Here is a 21,289-nt window from a genome sequence, read left to right as displayed (position 1 = left end):
TCTCTCTCTCTCTCTCTCTCTCTCTCTCTCTCTCTCTCTCTCTCTCTCTCTCTCTCTTTCTCTCTCACTCTCGTCTTTCTCGTAAAAGACGATTCTGATTTCCCTTAAATTTCCGGACGACACAGGTGTGTGTGCGCAAATAACATGACGCAGATTGTCGCGCAAATGAGCGACAACAATTATCACAAATAACATCCGCTGTCTGGTGGTTTCGTCGACAAAAAAAAAGAACACGACATCGCGTTGAATCATTGGCCAAAGTTTGGCCTAGCTGTCGCAGTTGCGAGATTTTACGGAACAAAGAAGAAGTGTTAACTGCAATTTGATTAGCGGCGTGATATATAACTGGAGGAATCTTACGCAATTAAGCACCTCGTCATTAAGCATCGCCGCGCGCGATGTAATTATCGATAAAACAGTGCGGGAAAAACACTTCACATTTGCGAAACAACTCGAAAACGCACGTTGTCTCGCGCTAAATTTTATCGCGAGAGAGATAAACATGCGCAAATCATGCGGAATGAATGAATTTTTTTTTGAGATAATAAAGAAAAACCACAAGTCACTACGTCAATTAGCAGCTGTGAAAAATAAAACAATTGAAGGTGTCTTTGTTACATGGTCGTATATGAAACGCGATCGTAATAATTAATTTTATCGCGTTCAAATCGCGCAATGCGTTAATTTCGCAGATAAGGAAAATCCCGGCTCTTGCCACATGCGTGCACAACTGATTGTCTCGGATAATAATATTACATAAGTACTCGCAAACAGTCTCCTCGTGTAGTTTTAGCGCGTCAATACTTTTCGAGTGTTGGTACCGGTAATTCGTAATAAAATATCGGTAGCAATTGTAAACAGGGAGAGAGAGAGAGAGAGAGACTTATATTTTTTCTTTTCAACATGGTTATCTGCCAACCCGTGGCAGTATCGCAATTAAAATTTCACGTTAAGAAGAAGTCGCACTTCGCGATGAGAGCAACATCGGCCGATTTAAAAAGACCGGTTTACTAACACACCGAGACACTGGAGTGCGCACTGACCGACAACACAAACGAGCGAGAGCGCGCGCGCGCGCGCTAACTTCTGCGTCACAACGCGATTTAAAACCCATTCTCACCTTTTGCGCGAAACTCCGCATTCTAACTAAAGATGTAGAGTCCGCGAGGATGTGTGTTTTTTCCGTGCGTGTCGGTACTTGAACGCCACGATCGCGAATGACATCGAGCACACACGTCGGTTGTCGTCAAACGCAACACAGAGACGCGTTAGTCGAGTGAAAAGCTCGTTGCCACGCGCTCGACGCGACTCCCTAGAACTGAACCGAACTGTAATCCATTCTCGCGTTTCTATCTATCTATCTCTCTCTCTCTCTCTCTCTCTTTTTGTCTCTCTCTCTGTCTCTCGATTTCTCCTACCGCGTAGCGCGTGTGTACGATCGCTTTGCTTTTATCTTCGTTCGCGACAGCACTCGGTCTTCCTTTCTCTCTCGTCGCCGCTTCCCATCCACGGTCTGAGTCCCGTCAAGGCAAAAGCCGGAGCTCCTCCTCTCTTTCCCGCGATTTTCCGCGCTCGAGCGCGCCGTCGTTTTTCTGAGAGAACGCGAATGACACTCGCGCCGACAATACGCGCGCGCGTGTTTTCACGAGCGAAAAGAAAAATCGCGCGACCGATCTCTCTCTCGACGCGTATCGACATCGGTGCGATAATTATCCAATTACTTAATTGGATGACTTGCGTTAGACATGTTTTATGTAATTTTTTTTTTTTTTTTTGTATTTTTTTGTTTTTTATTCTTAGAATCGTTTTTTCTTCTCGATATTGCTTTAATATCTCATTATAGTTTCCGGGCCGCGTGTGTCGCAGATAAGCGTGTAATCACGTGCGCGCTGTGTAATGTCGATTTTTCATGCGCCTTATCTCTCCGGTTAGATTTATGGATCATATATATAGTGTTGCATAAGTTTTAGTTTTCACGAGCCTCTTGTGGAATTCGTGGTCCGACTGCCGTTGGGTTTTTTCATATTACGTCGAGATATAACGGCAAGAATTTTGGGTCTCTTTGTTATCGGAATACGATATTGATAAAAATAACCCAGCAACGTGTGACGTTAAGAGCGAGATAACATTTATTTCTGGAGCTACGTGTTCGAAATTTAACTCCTCCAAAAGCCAGGTTCGAGAACCTTTTCTCGGAAAGGAATGCGCGCCGATAAATAAATATACATAGCTAAATTTTCCAAAGAGAAAATCGTCATTCGCAGCTGTGTGTGTTACATTTTTCTACGTACAAATAATTCCAGTCACGTTTCTCACATGAAACTGACCGCCGGACGTATACAAACTTGGATCGGCGCGCTCGCTCCGTAATGACCTTAAAGGAACTCGATTCCGTGCGTGCCGCCGTAAATGTCACGAGTGTTAATTCGTCCGCATTGGATACGGCGAAATGTGTCTTCGTGAGAAAGGACACAAAGGAAAAGGGAGAATTTAACCAATTTGAAGCTTTGATGAATTTTAACTACTCGTCGCGCGCGAGAACGAACGGAAATGTCTCGAATCGTTGTCTCGGAAGAATCGCTCCGTAATAAGCGCGGAATATAAAAATTTATTCGCGGACGTGCGCTGCGACGGCAATAAAAAAAAAAAAAAAAAAAAAGTATACGCGCGAAAACACAAATCGTGCGTTACGGGGGAAGGGGAGGAATTCGCGCGATACATCTTCGGTCGGGAAAAGTTTTTTGGGAGTGTCGCGCGCACAAATTCGCAAAGTTCGTCTCGAGCGAGAGGAACCCCCCACACGAAAATGTTCTCCGCTCTTGACGCGTACCTACACATACGTACCCCCGCGACCTACTTATTTCTCTGTTTACTCCCTGCGCGATCGCACACATTCCCCCGCGAAACCGAACTTTTATTCCCGCGACGCATCTATTCCCGCATGCGACACCCGATGCAAATTTCGTGTCTTCGTCCTATTTGTGCCCGTCGTCTCTCTTCTTCCCGCGCCGCACTACGGAGTAGAAACGCGCATCCCTTAATGCACATCGTCGAGGAGGATACTTAGGGCGCGAGAGAGTAACTAACGTCAAAACTCTCTGCCGATTTATTGTTGCGCGCTTTGTGCGCGCGCCCGGCTGGCAATCAGAATTCGATAAAATAATTCGGTCGCAGGAAGCAGATACGCGCCCGGTCACGACGTGGCGTGTGGTCGGACAAGTAAGATAAAATTTCACGTGTGTTTTATTATCACATTACATCGATATCACAAAAAAAGAAACATCGCGTTACGCGCGCACAGAAATATTATCATAACGTCATTAAAACTCCATTTTTTCACAGGGAGAGAGAGAGAGAGAGAGAGAGAGAGAGAGAGAGAGCGAACTTCTGTTCGGCGAAAGATTCGCGTGTGTGTTTCGAACTCGTGTTTTTAATAATAATATGCAATTTATATTACTACACGCAATGTGAACATAATGTGCAATCCCCTCCCCCCTCCGATTAGGCAGGGGTAAAAGTTCGAGCGGCGGATTAACCTCCTTCACGTTCCCCGAAGCAATTTTTGCAAAATGGCTTCTCTCCGCCGCGCGCGCGTTCTCCTGCCGCGACTTCCTTCATAATGCAGAAACTACACGCGAAACGAGGACTACGCGATAACTATTAATTAGTCTCGCTGCGCATCGGGCAATAATTTTGCCGGGAGTCGCGGTGTTACCGGGAAGGTAAGACAATGCATTATCGATCACTCTGTTCCGAGAAAGAAACACACAATCATCATCACTCGAAGCACCTTCGAGACCTGCCACGCGTTCCCGCATTTTTTGTTCGCTTGACGGATTGATAAGAATACCGTGTGTGTAACGTCAATGCGCGCGAATGCGAGTTCGCAGATGCAAAAACATTTATATTTTTTAATTTTTATAATATTTATCAAACTTCAACTTTTTTTGGAAAATTTTTGCCATAAATCTCCGCGAGATCTCACGGAATATTTGTATATTATTCGTTCTCGACTCGCAATCGATGCGATGGTAAATTTTTAATCTCACTTTCTCCCGATTTCTCCCGAATGCCTGCGAATTATCGCAAAATTTGCGCATTTACATCCATTACGCGCTTTCATCCGCCGCGTTCCGCTCGTTACTTACAATTAACGCGATATAACGCACACACACGTATACACACGCGCGATATGTAATTCCGTATTGACAAACGAAGGCCAGAATACGACAGTATTTCAGTAATCATCCGTCTCAGGTTGCGCGCGCGCGCGAGAGAGAGAGAGAGAGAGAAAAAGAGAGAGAGAGAGAGAGAGAACAAGCCGCACACCGGCGTGTGACTAACGAGATTAACATCCCCGTGCGTCATTAGTTCATTCATCTCCCGCGTGTGTCCCCCTTATCATTTCGTCTCCCGCCATTAGAAGATACACTCTCTCTCTCTCGGCAAAATGCGCCGCCGTTGCACAAAGAACATTCTTTCGCCGGCGCAGCTAGCCGAGAAGATTTTTTTTTGTTTTTGTTTTTGTTTTTGAAACCGGAGCGACAAAACGATGACACACGTATATACTTACAAATAAGATAAAGGTTGATGATGGCGCGGCTCTTTGATAAGCAGAGAGAGAGATCCCGTGTTTAGTAATTTTTTGAAACCTTCTTTTTGGGGGGAAGATAATCGAACGAGGAGACGTTTTACGATTTTTTACAAGCGCGCACGAGGGAAAGCGTGTAGGAGGAAAACATCCTTGGGGAGGTAGTTTTAAATCGAACATCCTTCATAAATATTTTTAGACGTTGATGAATATTTTTTTCCCGAGATCTGTGTGTGTGTATGTGTGTGTGAGTGAGAAAGAGAGAGAGAGAAGTTCAAATATTAAATATTAATTTTAATCCACAGTCTCTATATCGGAGATGGATAACAAAATATGCGGCGTGTTAAAATTCAACGTGAAATTTATTTACTCGTCGTTCACACACTCGTGTGCAAACAGATTTTTATTTTCAAAACGGTCTCGATTAAAAGTTTAATTGCGCATCGCGATATTAATTGAATGCCGTGTGACTTGACAGATTTTTTTTTTTTTTTATATATATGAAAAATTTTGCCCGACGACCAGCCGCGCGCGTCTCGATATTTTTCACCCGACTCGCGAACTCCGGATTTCTAAAGAAACAACGTTATATATCGATTGTCTGCCAATTCTAGAACGTGTTCTATAGATCGGTCTGAAATAAGAACGGCTACGATACGATCATTAGCCTGGGACTTTAAACGGGCTGTGCCGAGTCGAAGCTGCTGCACTACGGGGAAGGGGAAGAAGAGAGAGAGAGAAGGGAGTTAAAAATGAATCCCTCGCACCTGCGGAACTGCCGGGGAGTTAGCGCGGGGGAGTTACCGCGGAATTCCGAGATTTCTTCGTATCCCGCCGCCGAATCTCATTAAGCGAGGCATCGAAGGGAGTCACGCGAGAGTCGACGAGAGAACCGTGACTCGAGGCCTCCGAATTCGAGCGCGGCTCGCAAACGAGGCCTCGAAAACGGAGAGAGGGCGAAGTTCCTCCTCCTCTTTCTCTCTCTCTCGGCGCGCTGCACCGTTTCACCGGAACGCATATACGTATCTGGGGGTAACACAAATCGCCAATATTTCATTCCGCAGGAAATGCCCGGCACACGAGAAAACTTCTCCCTTTCCAGAGAAGATCTTTTCAGCGTTTGGATACGCGCGGATGTGTTTTCAAACAACACAAATTTCACGAGGGAATATCGATTCCTCGATAAAAATTTCAAGTCGATTTTTTTTTTCGATCGTATCCGGAAATTAAAATCTCGATGAGAAATGAGGATTTTTTTTTTCTCTTTTCATCAACTCGAGAAAAACAAACTCAAGACTCTTCTTGTTATGTGCGCGAGGAAGCTTTTAACAATTAACGAACCGTTAGCGTGTGTATATAGAGACATTTTCATAAACAAGCACGTTTTGAAACACTCTGTACTACAAGCAAATGGCAAATGTTACGTGATCAATGAAACGGACATCTGTTTATTCTCGCTTTTAATTGCGGACAAAAGCGGACGGATTTGTGTCGCGCGGAACCGAACGACTTTTCCGCCGCGCGCGCGCGCGCGCGAGATGAAATTCGCGAAACAAAAAAAAGCGTATTTCCGCTAAATTTAGGAGGAGAAAAAAACGAGGAAAGGAAAGTGCAAGACGCGCTGTCGTGTAGGGGTGGCGAAGGTGCGTTCGTGCTCGCCGTCCGTCTGTCCGTCCGTCTGTTCGCGAGTCGAACGCAACCCTCGATGGCTCGCTCGCTCGCTCGAGTCGACTCGAACGCGCTCGAACGCAACGCCAGAAAGAGAGAGAGAGAGAGAGAGAGAGAGAGCGAGAAAGAGAGAGTCGGAGACAGCTTCTCTCTCGTGCACGTTCCTCTTCGACGACTGAAACGTTGTTCACCCTGATCGCGCAGGGGAGAACACGAGGGCGAATCTCTCGTCTTGCCTAGGCCGATCTTGCGAGCGCCGCACGACGTTGCGGACGTCTTGTATTATCGATTGACGAAAGTTATGTGGAGGCGACTCGCCGCCGGGACACAGCAATCATGACGCGAACGAGCGAGATGGGACGAAAAGAAAAAAGAGACGAAAGAAAAAGCAGAAGAGAGAGAGAGAGAGGGGGGGAGAAGAGAGAAAGAGAGAGAAAGGACAAGCGAGCGAACATGAAGAAATTCCACCCTCTTCCTCTTCGTCTCTCTCTCTCTCTCTCTTTCTCTTTGCTCGACACGCCATTCTCTGTAACGTGATGTTTTTCCTTCCGGTTGTTCGCACCCCTATTGTACTCTGATTCACGATCGATGTACATCTCGCGGAAACTCGCGAAGGAAGCATCGAGGAATAACACGAAGATCGCAGATAACTCGTGAGGGGTGAAGGAAAGAAGAAGATGATGATGATGATGACGATGATGATGATGATGATGATGATGATTGCACTCACCCTCACACAGGTTAGACCGCGATGATGGAAGCCTCGTTGGCAGCGCAGACGGCGATCGTGCTCGCGTCGGGAAAACGGCAGTGGTAACAGTGGCGAGATTGGCGACGGCACCAACGGCGACGAAGGTGGCAACGACGCTGATAGCAGTTGACGGCAGTTAAGGCGACGTCGACGACGCTGTGCGCGGGGGACGACGCGACACGATCACGGGCGACGTTAACGCGAAACAACGGCGAGGACGACGACGACGACAGCAGTCACTTCCCACCTGCGTGCGATCCGGGGAGGGCACCATCTCCTCCTCGATCGTCCGATCGCGTGCACACCCGACGACGACGACGCCGACGCCCGCACTGCTGGTGCTGCTGCTGCTGCTACTTCTGGCCCGCGCAACGACGACCACGCTATGGCACCACCGTGGCCGCGCTACCACACCGAGTGACATCGTCGCAGTGTCATCGTCGTCGCGCCCCTCGGCGTGCGCCCCGTTTTTCGCCTGGTGGTAGTAGTGGTGGTGGTGGTGGTGGTGATGATGCTGATGCTGCTGCTGCTGCTGCTGCTGGTGTCCCCCGTTCGCATACGTTTTACGTGAGAGCGGACGTCTACGTGAGAAAAAAAAGAAAAAGGAAAAAAAAAGACGGACCGATCTCAGACGACGAACCGACAAAACGAAACGCACAGGACGCACGCACTCCTTCTCTCCTACGTGTCTCCTCTCTCTTCTTCTTTCCTCCCGTTCTTTCTCCTTTCTCGTCTCCTCTCCTCTTTCTCCCTCTATCTCGCGCGGCGATCACTCGCAGACTCGGGGACTTCGCAGAAGACGGTGCTCGGTCCCCCGATCGACTGCACGACCACCGATGCCCGCTGATGCCAGGAGACGCCCCAACGCGGGGCACCCAGTTCGACGTATGGCGAGCGACGGCTCACCCCGCGATCCGCGTCTGTGCTCGGCCCGACTCGCACAGTGCCGTATCCGCGGCCGCGCGCCGCGGCGTCCGGGGGTGGACGGACAGGCGCAACCCCCTCTCGCGGCGTCCCTTTCCTCGAGCGTGCCGCACCCGTGCGATATGCTCGCTTCGAATGTCCTTTTCGAAATCGAGAAAAGAACATTCCCTCGGGTGTTCGCCTAAAATAATTTTTCTAACCGTTCAAGAAAAATCAATCTCTTTTTTTCTAATCAACAAACCTTGCAAATTTGTTAACGCGACGTCGTATATCGAAACTGGTCGATCGAACACTCGATCTTACCCCCGTCGAATTAATTGAATCAAGCACGTCGCCAGGCTGTCAATTGAATTCCTTCGCGTTCGAGCCGTAGCTTGAGGATAATTTTCTCTCCGCACATCCGGGAGAGAGAGATTCCACCTTGAATTGTTTTCACGCTGTGGAAGAAGAAACGCAGCTTTAGTCGGCGGGCGCCGCGAACTCTTCGGGGCGACCTGGAGCCGTCGGGCACTCAGGGGCAAGGCGGGGGGCTAAGGAAGCCCTTGAAATCAATAGCCAGCCGCTACTGCCGCCGCCACCCTGATCAGGCTGCTCTGCGCTGCATCCGTCGATCCGCCGCCACCGCCGCCGCCGCCGCCGCCGCCGCTGCCGCCGCCGCCTCCCTCTTCTCGTATCCCGATTTATCCGCACGGCATGGCCGAGGAAGTCGCATCGTGCCCGACTTTAGTTCGCAACCGAATGTCTCTCGGTCGAGCGTCATCGGTCACCAGGTCCGAGAACCCGAGAGGGGCGGAAGGGGCGAGGGGAAAGGGTCATGTGTCGTGGGAGAGAGAGCGCGTCGCGACGCGTATTGTATGGAAATTGGTGTCGTTAATTCTCCGCCGCTCGGTTTTCTGACGCATCACGACGGGACGAGAGAAATTTTTACGCGATTTCGAATCGCACATCGACGAACGAGAGACGCCGTTCGGCCGAGCGTCTCACTCTCTCTCTCTCTCTCTCTCTCTTTCTCTCTCTCTCTCTTTCTCGAGTGCCCATGAAAATTGTATACACACACGGGATTCTAGAACGCGCGCTACTATACCCTAGTCGCAAAACTCGCGAACAAGTAAACTTTCGAACAACGCCGTCGTCGTAACCACCACGGTTCAAGGCGCAGAGCGCATTCGGGCGAGCGTCTATATAATCGCGGAAAACTTTTTGTCCAGTTTATTCCCCGGACGCTATCGCGAACGTTTGTAATTAGTTTTTCATAACGACGCAGTTACGGAAGATATGGTGAACGTTAAAAGAAGTAAGGCACGTTCGACGTCGGAAAGAGAGAGAGAGAGAGAGAGAGAGCGGTCTCTTATAAGGGAAACTTTTTATCTAGATTTATATTGTCGTTTATCGCGCGATTGAGACTCAAATATCAGCTTTTTGCGAAAACGTTACTTTTAAAGTCGTAAATTTTTTGTACCTCGAATATATACGATAAATGCCGATAACTCGGTACTAAAGACGAGAGGAAATTTTTTTGTCCAACTTATTGCAATTTTTTTTTTTTTTTTCTTCTTTTTTTCACATCTGTGAAATATCGAGTGCGGCAGCACTTTTGAAACGTTGGGTGTCGTTGTAAGAAGATTTCAACAACAAATCGTAACAAGCCGTGCGACAATAATAAAAACTTTTCACGCGCAAACTCTTTAAATCGAAACTGTCGATCTAACGACAAATACAAAAATTGTATGAAAAAAAAAAGCGAAACAGTTAAAAAAACTTATCCTCCGATCGATCCGACGGAAAAACGCGCCGTTCTATATTCGGAAGCTTTTGTATTTTGACATTCTTACCGCACACAAAAGGGAGTGGACGCGACCCTTCTCGATGCGAAAACACACAGACATACGCGCGTAGGGAGAGACGTACGTAGAATGTGTGGTCTGGTTATGAATTGACCTACTCTACTTTAGATCTACCATCTATACGCGCTCTCTTTCCAGGGATGCTACCCCTTTCGGAAACTGTCTCGCGTCACGAGGGTGCCTGTGTGCTCGAATCTCCTCCCCACCATCATCTCGCAGCATTTCATCTTATTACGGTGAACATATGTTTCTTCATTCATTCTTCAGTTTCGTCACCGCACGGTCGTTCGTTAAAAGTAAACTATCACAATGCTCTGAAACAACTTAATCAACAATGAGATATTTTAATATTATTATTTAAAATAATATGAATATTATTATTTTAGAACGATATTATTATATTATTATTAAAAAATTACAATTAATTATTATTAAAATCAATGTTTTTTAACATTTATATTTATAGAATTTCAAATTAAGTGCATTTAGAGTCGATAGATTTTCGAAAAAAAAAAATACAGTTAACGGACACACTTTGCGAGTTGAAACTTTTTAACGAAAAAATATAATTCTTTAACGACATTAGGAACTTGGATTTAGCGGTTGTTTTTTTTCTTTTTTTTTTTTTTTAGAGAGTGTTCTTTTTAATTGAGCCTTGCGTCAATAATTTCAACAATATAATAATCGTCTATAAATATAATTGAAGGAACAGTTATTTATAATCACGAATACACAATATATCTCGCTACAGCGCTAAAAACATCAGAAGTCTATGTGTTACATTCTCCTCAGTGGAATACTTTTTTTCTTTTTTATTCAAACACGAATATCAACGAAATCGCTGTTTTCACAGATGAGTATCTCTCTCTCTTGCGCGCGCGCGCGTGACCGACGGTGCGGTCTCGTATCTATGCGCATGAAGCAAAATCGCAAAAATCTCGCTAATTGTACATAAAATCCGACGTATAACAATCATATATAATAGATCATTATGTATAACAAATTGTATCTGTAATAAACTTTCTCTCTTTCTTTCTCTCTCTCTCTCTCTCTCTCTCTCTTTCTCTCTCGAATGTAACATCTGAGAAATGTTGTTTTATGCCCGCTATAACTTGTGGTTGTATCATTTGTTCTTTTCTACTACGGAATAATACGGAGAATACATATCTATAATGTGTGGTTTAACTCGCACGAGATGAGAAACGCGCGGTATTTTTTTTTTTTTTTTTGCCTCTTCTCACAGGCGCGTGTTTATATATATATATATATATACATATACATCATACATATATTTCAAAAATTCATATGTTACAATATCTTCCTTTTACAAAGACGCGACATATGGATATTATAAATTTTGTTTCTTCGAGTATAATCAATGCGCGCGCGGGACATTAAAAACGCTTGTAAGAAGTAACAGAAATTTGTGTGTGGGACGGAGCTCGCGCGATTCGAGATCTCTTCATCTCTCCCGCGTTCGCTCGCTCGCTCGAGCCCGTAAGAATTTCTTTCGCGCGCCGCCGAGTCCGAAACGTGTAATCACAGGAAAATAATAATCGAGAGAAACGGAGAAGCGGCGTCTGGATAATAATCTCGTGTCTCTAATCGGAAACTCGTACACAGGAAGCTTACACACGTACACCGATATATCAAGCACTCGCGGTGATTGGGGAAAAAAAAAAAAAAAAAAAAATCGACTTCGACTAATATACCGCGTTTATCTCTCTAAGTTGATAATACGACAGACGTGAGAACGTCGCGCGCGCGGTGAGGCGTTCGCACCTCTCTCTCTCTCTCTCTATGTGTAATAATTCAATATAATGGAGAGAAAAACGTTTTAACCCTCCCCTCCGATATAACAAACGTATATTACAATCGCGCGCGAAACATGGAATTTGCGGTTCGCTAATGTAAGTTTATCGAAACCTAAAATCAGTGTGGGAAACGGGGTGTGAAACGAAATAACACTCGGAACACGATGGAAGAAGCTAGTAAGAAGATTGAAATCGTGTTGTACGCTATATTGCCTCTAGTTCTAAGGCACAGTTATGTAAATATTCTATATAGACTGTGTAATGTATGTATTGTGTGTCTCTGTGTGTGTGTGTGTGTGTGGATATAAGTATTACGTGCTCAACAATAGTAGTTTATAACATGACAACCCGCGATCAGCCTGAACTCGGAGAGAGAATTTCACAACTCGATTATAATATAATAATCTGAGACGGTGTGTCGTCGGGAAGGACACACACTTTCTTTCGACGAGCGGTAACAAATATATATACCACCGTTGTTCATGTATATAATCGTGTATTATATTATTATGAGAGACCGCTGTTGCGGTCTCTGAGAGAAATTCGGTTTTTGGACGACAGATTTCGGCAGAGAGGTGCGAAATTCAAAACCCTTCGCCATGTTGTGGTTGATATCCGATATAATCTTTATTCGTTATTCTTATAAGGACAAACATAAAGAAATTAAAAATTACACTGAAGCATCAAATAAATTCAATGCATCTTAACAAATAGATCTGTTTTCTCTCTTCTTTCTTCGTTAATTATTATTAGTTTTTGTTCTTGTTTTTTATTTTTTTTTATTTTTTTTTGTTTTATTTTTTTTTTATGTATCAATGACAGCGGTTACAACGTCCACACGAGCAATTTTTTTGATAGCTCGTGAACCACTATTCTTATTCTTTTTTTTTTTTTCCCCTTTACTTATGAGCCAGTTCTCCCCTTTGCATATCTAATCCCTTTTTCCCCTCCGCGGCCCCCGGGATTGTGTGTGTGTGTTACATATTTTCAAAATGGACACAGTAACGTGTTGTAACGGGAGAATAAGAACAGAGCGCGCTCGGATGCATCGAGGGATGCGGCGCATGATATTCGAGCGAAAGTAAAAGAAAACATCAGGTAGCTCGGCGCGATCGCGAACCGAAGCACGCCGCATTCTCCGCTACGACGGTTGTACAATGTTATTTATACGATGACGCGAGAGAGTTGCACATTTGCGTTGGAGAAAAGGATGCCGATCTACGACGCATCCTCACTCGTTCGTGTGTGATCGTGTGTTTGCACCAATATAGCTCGGTTTATTCCGAACGTGTGGTATACAAGTGTGAGGGGGGGAGAGAATGCGATACAATCAGTAATCGATAACTTTACATTTTCAATAAATTTCTTTTTGTTTTGTTTTGTTTTGTTTTGCAGGCAGTGTTGAGCACAACACGAATGCACGAGGAATAAAGACTTCGAGCGTGTGCCGCGGTGAAATCATTATTACTCATCATTCGCGAATAAAAATTTGCTCAATACTGCCTCGAGGGCGGACGCGAGAGCTGTAGTTCGTAGAATAAAACGAAATTAAAAAAAAGAAAAGCGTATTATATAAAATACTTTTTGCAAGCACAAGAGAAACGAAAGTATAAATTATCTTATAGCAGGCACAAAAAAAAAAAAATGTGTAACAATCATATATCGTATGTTATTCCACAATCTCAATTTTATAAAAAAATTTAGAAATAAATAAATTTAAAACCCAAAACTTTTTTTTTTCTCATCAGGTTTAAGCACACATCCGTAACGAGCAGCTATTAACTGTAGACCACTACCGTTCGTGTTTATAGCATTTATTATGAACATTTGAATAACGCAACGTTATTATTTGGAGTCTGTGTGATCTGCGATCAAACGATGGTGTGTGACAGCAGAGGACAGGCTAAAAAAATCATGAGGGGGCGGTGGGGATATACACTGAGGTATATATAATAAGATAAAGGCTGTTCAGATTAGTTTCCCCAGCAAATAGCCAACTATAACCATGGCGATGGCGATTATGATGCTAGTCGATGTCGGAGATAACTGGCTATTGCTCTGCGAAGTTAGACCTCTAGCTGCTGCGAGGTTAGCATCATTGCCCAGCGCCGCGTTTCGCCATTTCATCAAATCTTCCTGTAGACACACACACGGCCAACACTTTATAAACGGATTCCGTGTGGCGCGAAATAGCTTTGACATTTTATACACATTAAATCGAATCCAATTTTATTGACTTCACTCAAACTAGATAATCTTCGATAAAATTGAAAAAAAAAAAAAAATGTTATTTGATCGTGAAATTTACGCGTGAACTGTTTATCAAAATAACAATGTGACGATGGATCTTTTAGTGCTTACCCTAAGTTGAAGATTTTCCTGCCTAAGCGAGCTTTCTTCTACCCTAAGCTGATTAACTTCTTGTGCAGCTTTTAACAGTTTTTCTTCGGTTTCTCCAAGTACCTGAGAGAATTGTTATATTGGTAACAAGATACAACGAAGGACTTGTGCAAATTTAGAGCAACGAATCGGTTTGTATCGGTCTTACCTTAGGTGACGATTTGACTGAATCGCCAACTGTTTTGTTCTTCCCGTTAGTCGCATTAGAATCTGCTTTAGTTGTTGTTGTAGTTGAAGTTGTTTTAGCCGTAGTAGTCGTACTAGTCACGGGATTCTCAAAGACGCATTTCAATTTCGAGTCCATTAACTGATCTGGATTTATATCTTTCCACTTAAAAGAGTAAAATTTAAATATAGATCTTATTAATTAGCAAGTTACACATGTGTACGTGTATACGTGTATCACAACTAAATATTTGTTATTAAAACTAAATAAATTAATGCAGAATAGTTTGATCAAATTTTAATCAACTTATTTTAGATCCGTAATATTCTACTTAGATACGTATATATTCACTTACTACATCCATTGGATATTCATCATCGTCGTCGTCTGGTGCTACCACAGTCTGCACCATAAATTTATGTTTATTTTTCTCAGATGGATCAAAATCATAGGGTTGTAAGCATACTGCAATAAAGAGTTTATATATTTTTTTTCACAGATTTAAAAAAAATCACAACCTACAACTTTTGTATTATATATATATGTATATAATTAAGAGAGAGAAAGAAAAAAAGAATGAAAAAAGACACTCTTTACATATTTATAAAAATGCGTATAAAAGAAAGACTAACCTGCTATTTCAGTGACATCCTTTGGCTTGAGAACTCCAGAGTTTGGACGTACACAATATCTCTTTGGGGCAGTAGTTTTTATTTTGAAGTATACTTTTTTGTTTGTGGGATTAATCAATTTTATATAGGATGTGACTGGGCCACCAGTGAATGGGCCTGTAACAAAGTAAACAATTATAAACTACGTAATAGAGACAATAAAGATATGTGTGTGATCTGCCATTGCTATGTAGAAAAATTCTTAGATGTGTTTTATATATTGTTGTTCTATGTATAGATTTGTTACAATAAAAGAGATAAAAAACATAATGCAAAAACTTGTCATCACTCTGAAAGTGAGATCAAAGTACGAGCAGAAAATAAATCAAGCATTTAAACACTGATACATTGATAAATGTGTAAGGTCGACACGTATTTTATTTTTAAATAAGTTAAGCTGAAAAATGAATACACCCAGTTGGTGAAAATTTAAATATAATTTTGACATGTACACGCTGTACACATTAAATGTAAAACTATTTATTTCCAAAACAAATTATTTTAAAATTTATTTTAAAAACATCACAAGATCGAAAAACAATCTTTTGTTCGCGACTTTTTCGAATTCTCGATGTTATTTGCTTTATTATTTATCACATCAATCCATCGATCATCAATTGTGAAAAAAAAACACCGTTTTATCAAACAGTTATCAGTTATTCATTTCCATTACTCATCTCTGAATAGATACATAAGAAATTAAATATTCGAGTATGACCTCAATGATATGATAGAAAAGAGTACGAGTTGTCTGTGCAACAATAAATCATATCAATTTATAAAAGAAACTTTTTTGAACTGTATTACAATTTGCTTATGCTTTTTGTTCACCTGTTTATTTGTATTTTGTATCTATCATTTTTTTGTTTTGTACCTTCTCTCATAGAATTCTTTCTGTCAAATAAAAAATTATAAACAAATAAGTAAACAAATAATTATCAGATATAAAATACGAATACACACACATGTGAAAAATTGAGAGTGAAAACATGCGGAAAAAAATGTTTGCAATATTTATAACGTAGCGGAAGAAATAAGAGACAATTTAGGCACGTTAATCGGGGCAACGCACAATTACGAAGCTATTTTCGGTGCGAGTGCATTTTAATCGTGATAAAAAAAAAAAAAAAACGTTGCCGCACTTGCTGATCGACCGGCATCCGAACGGGTGAGCGCGTAAGTCTATGATTGACGTCCAAATAGATGGTATGAGAAAACACACACGGAGTGACTTTACACCAATCAAACCGAGCATAATTAATGACATTTGGTTTTATGACAATTAGCAATGTACACGAAACGAATGAGGAAAAAAACACACAGACACGAACGCGGAACTATTCATGAGATGTGGTATTGAACAAATCGCGGCGCGAATGTGCATCGCCGCGAACGTCGGGAACGAACTTTGCACATGCAAATATCGAACGTCGCACATTACACGGAATCCGGTACTTAATTTTAAACGAAAACAAAAAAAAAAACAGAAAGAAAAAGAGAAAACACGTGATCGAGAAGAAAATAATGCGTGCAAACGATCAATGATTTCGTAATGAACTTCAAGCGTGTGAAATATGAAATGCAAGATCGCGATGAATTGCAATCGATATTCGCGCGAGAGAAGAAAACGTTCGCGTTTTTTATCGCCGGCGTTCTATCGCGAAGTAGAAGAAAAAAAAAAAAAAAAAAAAAAAACGACGTTTTACCGCGAGGATCGCAAACAACCGCGCGGGTCTCTGTAAGTGGAGCAGTAGTGTAAATTCAATAAATAGGTTTTCCCCTCTTTGCGTGTATCGACGATTAGCAATCGACGGAAGGTCTCTCGGCGGAAGGTATTAGCAGAATGTAGGTAGACCGTCGCATCGATCGATCGGCGCTTCTGTGCGTGTTTTCAAAACGGTTTTCGAAACAATCGGAGAAGACGATCGTTTCCCCGCGTTGATCGCCGCGTTTTCTTTCCACGGGGAAAGAAAAAAAAATCGTCTGGCCACGGAAAAACGAAGAAAAATGGCAAGAGAGGGCGTAAGAGCCAGACCGACTTCTCGCTCGACCATCCGTCCACCTGGACTTTTCACTCACTCACTCACTCACACACACACACACACACACACACATTGGACGAGAAGCGAGAAGTCCATCCGACCATCTGTCCTTCTTTCCTTCCTTCCTTCCTTCCTCACCCTCCCATCTTCGAGAAGCGAAGTATGAAATGTCAATTAACTAGGCGCCAACGAGTCTTGCTCTCGACTTTGACAGCGAATTGACGAAGTCGGACAGATGGGGTTAGGTGTCGAGAGTTATTTTACATAGGCGACGTCGCAGGACGGCAAACCGCGGCGACCCCAGGGGGAGGCTCTTCGTCGCGGGTTGTTTTTTTTTTTTTTTTTCTTTTTTTTTCTTTTGCGCCAACGTGTGAGGAACGAACAAACGAGCCGCGGCGGCGCGCAGGGCCAGGGAACGCGCGGCCGCGGCCGAAGACAAATCGTACCTTACGTCATCTCGCGCGACACAGGTTTGCAAGCTCATCGTCACGAAACGTGCGTGAGCTCGTTGTCGTCGTTGTCCGTCGTCGCGCGTACAGCGTAAACTCCCGGCGCCTCGATCTTTCGCGGCGGATAACACACACACACACACACATACGCACATACGCACATTGTACATAAATTGGCGAAAACAAAAATTTGATATGCGATAATAATAATGACGAAAATGGAATAAAATATGATGGTGCAACGGCATTGGAAAGATGAGTCCTCTCGGGATTTTTTTTTTTTTTTTTTTTTTTTTTCACTTGCGTACCCCTGAATCGCAGCTCGCTCTGTGGCTCGATAATTAAAACTTGCTCCGGCTTTTCGACGGGCTTCGACATCCTGACTGACGGACCGAGACGAGATCTACCGACGGACGGCGAGTCACGGCGTGTGTTAGTGTCGTCTTCTTCTTCTTCGTCGTCGTCGTCGTCGTCGTCGTCGTGCTCGTCCTCCTCCTCCTCCTCCTACGCCTTCTTCCCGTCGTCGTCCTCGTCCTCCGCCGTCTGAAACGCCAACGGTGGCCGGACGCGTTGAAACCCACGTATTTGTCAAGTCGTTCTCGCTAAGCGCTCTATGCCCGTCGCGAATTCCCCGTACGTTTGCGTCGGCCGTGTTTGTCTTCCGTCGTATCTTTTCCGTAGATTCCGTTGAACTGATTCTGACTTGCGACTCGGGCCCGATGCGCGTGCGCCGCGACGGAAATTAAGCCGAGGTGCAGTGTTGTCAGGCGAGTTGCTTTTACTCGCGCACGCGCGAGAAAAATTCACAATGAAGCAACCGAGCTACGAGCGAGTAAAAAAGTGACAGTCCGCGCGGAGGAGGTTGATTGCGCGTCGTAGCTCCGCGACGTCAAATAATTGCCAATTGTGAACGCATTCGCGTTATAAAATTCACGATTTCATGTGTACGTGTAAAAAACCTAACGATTCGTTTATTTCTCGAGATCTCGTTTCACAAGATTCGCAATCGAACCCTTCCTTGAGGATTCACATACAAACGGAACCTGTTGGCCGGCATTCGGATCTTGTATTTCGAAATCGTTTCAAGTTCATCCTGAGACGCTCTCAAGTAGTCGATAAAACGATCCGTACAGCATCTTGAATCGAACTCGAGACGAAAAAAAACAAAATCAAATACAAAATCGGACTGTGAATGCCGGCCTTAAGACCCGCATCGCATCGCGAAATCTTGAACGAATTGGAATTCGACCAATCAGAGCAAAGATTGCGAATCCGTGGTCTGATACTTACGTTTAAAATGCGCTTAGTGTGGATCGCGGTGTGATATATAGTTCGGACTCGTCGAACTCGCACCGGTTCCTGATTTCCATTCTTAAAGCGCGTCGCGCGACGAGCACTCGGGGGTGTCGTGCGGGACGGTTAGACTCGTGTACGAGTTTTGAACCGTGTCATCAACCGGCGTGGTCGTCTCCATGTGTTAATGTGTGTTACACCGGAATAAACTTTGTTTCTTAAGTGGTAATAAAGCGAGGAGAGAGAAAACAAAATTCTATCGTTAAGGAACAAAATATTGCTATCGAGAAACGCGAAATTTTATAAATTCGATTGAAACAATTGTTAAATTTTAGAAATATAGGAGAGAACTTGTAGAATTCTCAAAACAAAGTTTCGGTATTATGGTAATGTTTTTTGTATGAGTATCATAAACACACGTGGAAGAGGTCAAAGCAGCATTGCGCTAAGTATACATTACACATACACATACACATATCTGTAGAAGAGATTCATAAGAACAAAATGACAAGTGATACGTAAGTGTGAGACAAAATAACTGTGCAAATGTTCGGAATAGCGAGAGTTTCTTTTCAATTGAGAATTGAACTTACATGTTGCTGAAAATTTTGCAAAAATTAACTCTTCGCGGATAGACATGGGTCTCCCGGACCCACTCAAAAATTGCGGATCTGCGGCGTCTCTACTAAAAAATTTAGTTTTTAACGCTTATATCTTTGAAATTACTAGAGTTTTTTTTCACCTTGTTTGTTTTTTTTTTTTTTGTTTTTTAGCGATGCAGAATTATTGAAACTTTCATTTGAAAAAACAAAAAAACACTTGAAGAAATATTGACTTTTTGCGAAGATATTCGATTTTAAATTCGCGCGAGTTTCACAGACATCCAGTCTGTCCGACTTGTAGGTCAACTTTTGTAGATCTGACTGAGGTCTGGCTGCAAAGAGTTATAATCCCTAATATATATTATTGTTGTAATTCACAGAGAAGATCAGTACGTACATGAGACTTGGGAGTCACCCGCCGATATCATAATGTCATATCAATACACACAAGTAGACATGTTCTCGCAACAGATGCCCAAAGATGACAAGTATCTGATGTCTCTATCAATTTATGATGGTAAAGAGCTGCATATCTAAAAAAAAAATGTATTTCTTATATCATCATATGTTGATTATATCATATGTTAATACATTATTTGTTTATATAGAACACAATGTTTTTTTGGGAGCTACTACCATGAACGAAAACAGATGGACTGGTTTGTTCTATTATTACACAAATCTTCCTAACTCTAAGAAAGACAATATTGCCACAACAATCGAGATGTGTTCTGGTGTTAGTGAAATTCTTGTTTTGGACCAAAATAGATTTGTTGTTTCAAACGATGACAGTGAGATACACCTTTATCGAATAGAACCAACAGAAGATGAGAAACCAGATCTCTATCAAGTACAATATCGCTCTCAAGAGAACAGTATTCTAACAATGTCTTATTTTACTACAAGCAACAAACTTATCACAGGGGGATTAGATTGTAGGTAAGATGTTTGCAAAATTATGAAATTTATATACTTGTGTCAATGTATAAAAATATCAGAGAGAGTACTTTTTGAAAACTTTTCTTATTGCAGCATAAGAATCTGGGATATGAATGATGATTTCAATCTGACACACAATTATGCTAATGCACACACGTATTCCGTCACTTGTGTGGCTGTAGATCCCAGAGGCGATTTGAGATTCGCGAGTACCTCTGTAGATGGTGACGCAATAATTTGGGACATCAAAGATTCTCGCCCCGCAACATGTACATTATGAAACAATTTATCTCTCTATCGCCGCTTGTTTGATCGTTTATGGTGTTTAATTACGTATTATTTATTTCTCAATAGATATAGATACCAAACTAGCTTGCGAATTAAATGCGGTAAGTTGGAAGATCTCTTCCGATCCTGTTATAGCGATAGGAGCGGATGACGGTACTGTCATGGAATTTGATTTAAGAAATACACAAAATGCGTTATATGAACATACTGCATGTAGCAGAGGTATATCTAAGTTGCTGTACAATCTGAATCCAGAATGGTAAGAATTCACAATCGCGTTTCGGTGACTTGATAATTCTCGATTGTAATTCGTGCTCTAATAAGACAAACGTACATTTCTTTTTAGTGCACACCAACTAGCATGTGCGTCCTACGACACAACTGTGAAAGTTTTTGATAACGAGCTACAAATCAAACTGAACGATGAGCAGCATTCTGACTTCGTAACTGGACTCGCATGGTGCAAAAATTACCTGTACTCATGTGCTTGGGACGGAAATTTGTTAAAACACGAAATAGCAATCGAATCGATTGATGACGATGAAAGTGATTAAAATTAATATTGTGTACATATTATTTATTTGTGTACATATATCAAATGTTAACAGTGCATTATTTTTTCTACTTTTGCAATTTTAATAAAAATCATTGACTGCTTTTTTCTTGGATAAGAAAAAAGAAATAATTCTGTCCCATTGTACACTATTCTAGCTACGTTAGCTCATCATTTATATGTATCAATAGTGATCGTATTGATAAAATAAAAATTTTATGTGCATTTTTTTGTTCTTTTTTTTTTTCATTAAAAGATCCTGTGTAAACAATGATAACAGAAAGACAATAATTC

At 42.6% G+C, this 21,289-nt stretch overlaps 3 protein-coding genes across 10 annotated transcripts in view; 1 reads left to right on the top strand and 2 right to left on the bottom strand.

Annotated features, from left to right (window-relative positions):
- The window catches only part of LOC109859270 (glucose transporter type 1), a 29,527-nt gene extending 22,218 nt beyond the window's left edge, over positions 1-7,309 (bottom strand). Inside the window, exon 1 of one of the 2 annotated variants that reach the window (XM_020437348.1) lies at positions 6,990-7,309. The gene's annotated coding sequence lies outside the window, so the exon portion shown is untranslated. Of the gene's footprint in view, positions 1-1,120; positions 1,518-6,989 lie in introns of those variants that run through there. The other variant, XM_020437347.1, reaches the window with a different exon arrangement.
- A 3,150-nt stretch (positions 7,310-10,459) lies between these two features.
- LOC109859259 (vesicle-associated membrane protein-associated protein A) lies at positions 10,460-18,012 on the bottom strand. Its single transcript, XM_020437321.1, has 6 exons — positions 17,629-18,012; positions 14,791-14,946; positions 14,514-14,623; positions 14,141-14,323; positions 13,954-14,055; positions 10,460-13,728 (listed from the first exon to the last, which is right to left on the bottom strand). Exons 1-6 carry the CDS (start codon positions 17,696-17,698, stop codon positions 13,561-13,563), a joined length of 789 nt encoding a protein of 262 aa, XP_020292910.1. The 5' UTR covers positions 17,699-18,012; the 3' UTR covers positions 10,460-13,560.
- A 138-nt stretch (positions 18,013-18,150) lies between these two features.
- Positions 18,151-21,066, top strand: LOC109859257 (methylosome protein 50-like). 7 transcript variants are annotated; one of them, XM_020437315.1, is made up of 7 exons: positions 18,274-19,131; positions 19,387-19,512; positions 19,596-19,732; positions 19,824-20,154; positions 20,248-20,423; positions 20,509-20,701; positions 20,789-21,066. In XM_020437315.1, the coding sequence occupies exons 3-7, from the start codon at positions 19,645-19,647 to the stop codon at positions 20,994-20,996; spliced, it is 996 nt and encodes a 331-aa protein (XP_020292904.1). In that variant the 5' UTR covers positions 18,274-19,131; positions 19,387-19,512; positions 19,596-19,644; the 3' UTR covers positions 20,997-21,066. The 7 variants fall into 7 exon arrangements, with proteins under 7 accessions (XP_020292909.1, XP_020292904.1, XP_020292908.1 ...); XM_020437320.1 differs by lacking the exons at positions 18,274-19,131; positions 19,387-19,512 and adding an exon at positions 18,151-18,264; XM_020437319.1 differs by lacking the exon at positions 19,387-19,512 and having other exon boundaries at positions 18,274-18,802.
- The last annotated feature ends 223 nt before the right edge of the window (positions 21,067-21,289 follow it).

This window comes from Pseudomyrmex gracilis, unplaced genomic scaffold (genome assembly GCF_002006095.1).
Source record: "Pseudomyrmex gracilis isolate BER0280 unplaced genomic scaffold, ASM200609v1 scaffold_252, whole genome shotgun sequence".
Classification (NCBI taxonomy): Eukaryota; Metazoa; Arthropoda; class Insecta; order Hymenoptera; family Formicidae; genus Pseudomyrmex; species Pseudomyrmex gracilis.
Note: the sequence above shows the minus strand (reverse complement) of the source record. Positions and strands in the feature narration are given on the sequence as shown.

Bases quoted from the DNA above. Each gene is read 5' to 3' on its own strand.
- LOC109859259 (XM_020437321.1), bottom strand. From the start codon at position 17,698: ATGTCGAAGCCCGTCGAAAAGCCGGAGCAAGTTTTAATTATCGAGCCA. The intron at 14,947-17,628 runs GTACGCAAGTGA...ACTTTGTTACAG, and splicing joins GAGCGAGCTGCGATTCAGGG to GCCCATTCACTGGTGGCCCA. The intron at 14,624-14,790 runs GTTAGTCTTTCT...TCTTTATTGCAG, and splicing joins GGATGTCACTGAAATAGCAG to TATGCTTACAACCCTATGAT.
- LOC109859257 (XM_020437314.1), top strand. The intron at 19,733-19,823 runs GTAAAGAGCTGC...TTGTTTATATAG, and splicing joins GTCTCTATCAATTTATGATG to AACACAATGTTTTTTTGGGA. The intron at 20,702-20,788 runs GTAAGAATTCAC...ATTTCTTTTTAG, and splicing joins TACAATCTGAATCCAGAATG to TGCACACCAACTAGCATGTG.